Consider the following 2,500-nt stretch of genomic DNA (forward strand, 5'->3'; position numbering starts at 1 on the left):
TGCATCTTTTAAACAATGCCTGTCACTTGCTTTGATGCTCGGCATTGTGTAAAAACTACACAACACTACACTGAACTCCGTTGTGTAAAAACTACATTTGTTCAAATCTCTCTGTAACGCTAGGAGAACGTTAGTTTCTGATTCTGATTCTGAATAATAACGTGCAATTATACATGCAGCACTGTTCTTGAACACACGGGGGCGCTGCAGACTCACAACACTTCAGTACTGCACCTAAAGTCTGTTCTCACACACTAATTATACCTTAAAATCATCTACGTGTACTATATACTACTACACTACTACACTACACTACAATACACTATACTATACTACACTATACTATACTACACCATACTACACTATACTACAATACACTACACTAAACTATACTATACTTCACTACACTATACTACAATAAACTGCACTAAACTACACTATACTACACTACACTACACTATATTATACTACACTACACTATACTACACTATACTCCCTATGTCCCTTTGTTCCACATTAAAACATAGCACTTCAAGATTTCATGCTGAAAGTATACTTACTGTTAAATTGTGACTGCTGCTACTCATTTATAGCATAAACTCAGTAACCTATGTGTCTCGGTTAGTATTATTAAACACATCGTGAAGATGAAGGTCAGTCCAGACCGAGAGAAAACTGAAGAGACAGGAGCTTAAACACACAAACCAATCCAGAATAATGAAGTAAACACACCTGACCTGAGCCTCAGGAAGAAACCATGAAACCTCACGGGTTGTTCAGTACACTGCTTCAATAGCACTGCAGTAATACAGTCAAAATATACTTTTAAGTACTGTATTTAAAATAGTGTATATGTTTTACAATTTAATTAAAATAAGAATGATCTAAATATGTATTTGCTGGTATTTAAGTATTTACTGCATTCAGTGAACTTTATAGAGAGAGATGATTATTGTATTATTATCAAACTGTATTTGTGACACTTTGAAACGATCTGTGTTGTATAAAGTGCTAGAAATAAAGCTGACTTGACTTTAGTCTGTCTTTTTGACAGAAATATAGATTTGTAATGTAATATCAGATCAGGTTTCTCAAAACTTCCTCTATTCTGTTTAATTCTGTATCTGTGTATTGACTTTATAATTGTAGTGCTCAAATGCTTTTCGTGAACATAGTTCTGTTTCTCATTTCATATCCAGATCAGAACCCAGAGATTGCATTCATCAGACCAGAACACATAGATGAGCCCCGTGAACAGATGCACACACACACACACACACACACACACACACACACACACACACACACACACACACACACACACACACACACACACACACACACGCGCGCAAGCACACACACACTATAAGTTCTTTACACATATCTTCTCCATTCCTTCATGGATGGGGTTCTGGTTCTGGTTCTGGTTCTGGTTCTGGTTCTGGTTCTGGTTCTGGTTCTGGTTCTGCTGTCGCCTCTGTCTTGTTTTGTTGGAGACACTTCATTTCTAGTGATTATCAACGATTTGATTACAGAGATCATCTCTGCATTTAATAACTGTTCAATTTCATCATTATACATCTTTATACTTTATACTGTTCAGGGCTTTGATACAGTCTGTGTTGTTAAAAGCGCTATAGAAATAAATAAAAATGAAATGATGCTTATTTAATATCCTAATGCTTTTTTGGCATAAAAGAAAAATGTATAATTCTGCCCCATAGAGTATTTCTATTTCTACAAATCTAGCTCTTATGACTCCAGAGGATCGTAAACAAGAACAAGAAGATGATTTAATGCTCTGAACGACAGCTGATGATGTCTGTATTTGAGTTTATGAAGCTATAAAGAAAGGCTAAAAGTTTCTCAGAGAAATGGAGCAGATCTGCAGATAAAGCGAGCAGAGCGAGAGAATGAGGGCAATAGAAAGGCGTTTGAGGTTTCCTCTTCCTGTAGAGAGACACAGAAACACAGAGACGCAGCGTGTGAGAGATCACTTCTTCTCTTCAGGACGTTAAACCATCAGGAACCATGCTTCTCCTGAGCTTGATGTGTTTGCTGCTCGCCGCGGCCCAGAATCCCGCCGGAGGTCAAGGTGAGGAGCTTCTTCTTCAGTCCTTCAAACGTTCAGTGCATTCACGCCTGCTTCACACGCCATCAACGATTCTTACTCCGGTTTGTTTATCTCTCTTTTTCCTTCCATCGTTTGTATCACAGAAATACAGATCATGGGAAATAGTGTCATACTGATCTGCTCTGGAGCGGTGGATGGTCATGTAAAGTGGTACAATGAAGGCAAAACGTTTAAAGAAGAACATGTAAATAAGAGCTATGAGGTTCAGGCCATTCAGGAAACAGTTAAAGGATGGTACAGCTGTGAATACGGCGAAGTACAGCACACATTCTACCTCAAAGTTAAAGGTGAGGGAACTTCACTTCTTTTCGTCCCAATGAATTGTGCTTGATAATAATCTTCTCTTTATGATTTCAGTGTGTGAGA

At 38.0% G+C, this 2,500-nt stretch overlaps 1 protein-coding gene across 1 annotated transcript in view; it reads left to right on the forward strand.

The window, feature by feature from the left end:
* The first annotated feature begins 1,963 nt into the window (after positions 1 to 1,963).
* The window catches only part of LOC122332952 (T-cell surface glycoprotein CD3 epsilon chain-like), a 2,005-nt gene continuing 1,468 nt past the window's right edge, over positions 1,964 to 2,500 (forward strand). The window contains exons 1-3 of the mRNA XM_043230426.1: positions 1,964 to 2,095; positions 2,218 to 2,421; positions 2,492 to 2,500. The exon at positions 2,492 to 2,500 is cut by the window's right edge and continues 126 nt beyond it. Coding sequence (XP_043086361.1) covers positions 2,032 to 2,095; positions 2,218 to 2,421; positions 2,492 to 2,500 — 277 coding nt within the window. The 5' untranslated portion in view covers positions 1,964 to 2,031. The remainder of the gene's footprint in view (positions 2,096 to 2,217; positions 2,422 to 2,491) is intronic.

The sequence above is a fragment of the Puntigrus tetrazona genome, unplaced genomic scaffold (assembly GCF_018831695.1).
Source record: "Puntigrus tetrazona isolate hp1 unplaced genomic scaffold, ASM1883169v1 S000000150, whole genome shotgun sequence".
Taxonomy (NCBI): domain Eukaryota; kingdom Metazoa; phylum Chordata; class Actinopteri; order Cypriniformes; family Cyprinidae; genus Puntigrus; species Puntigrus tetrazona.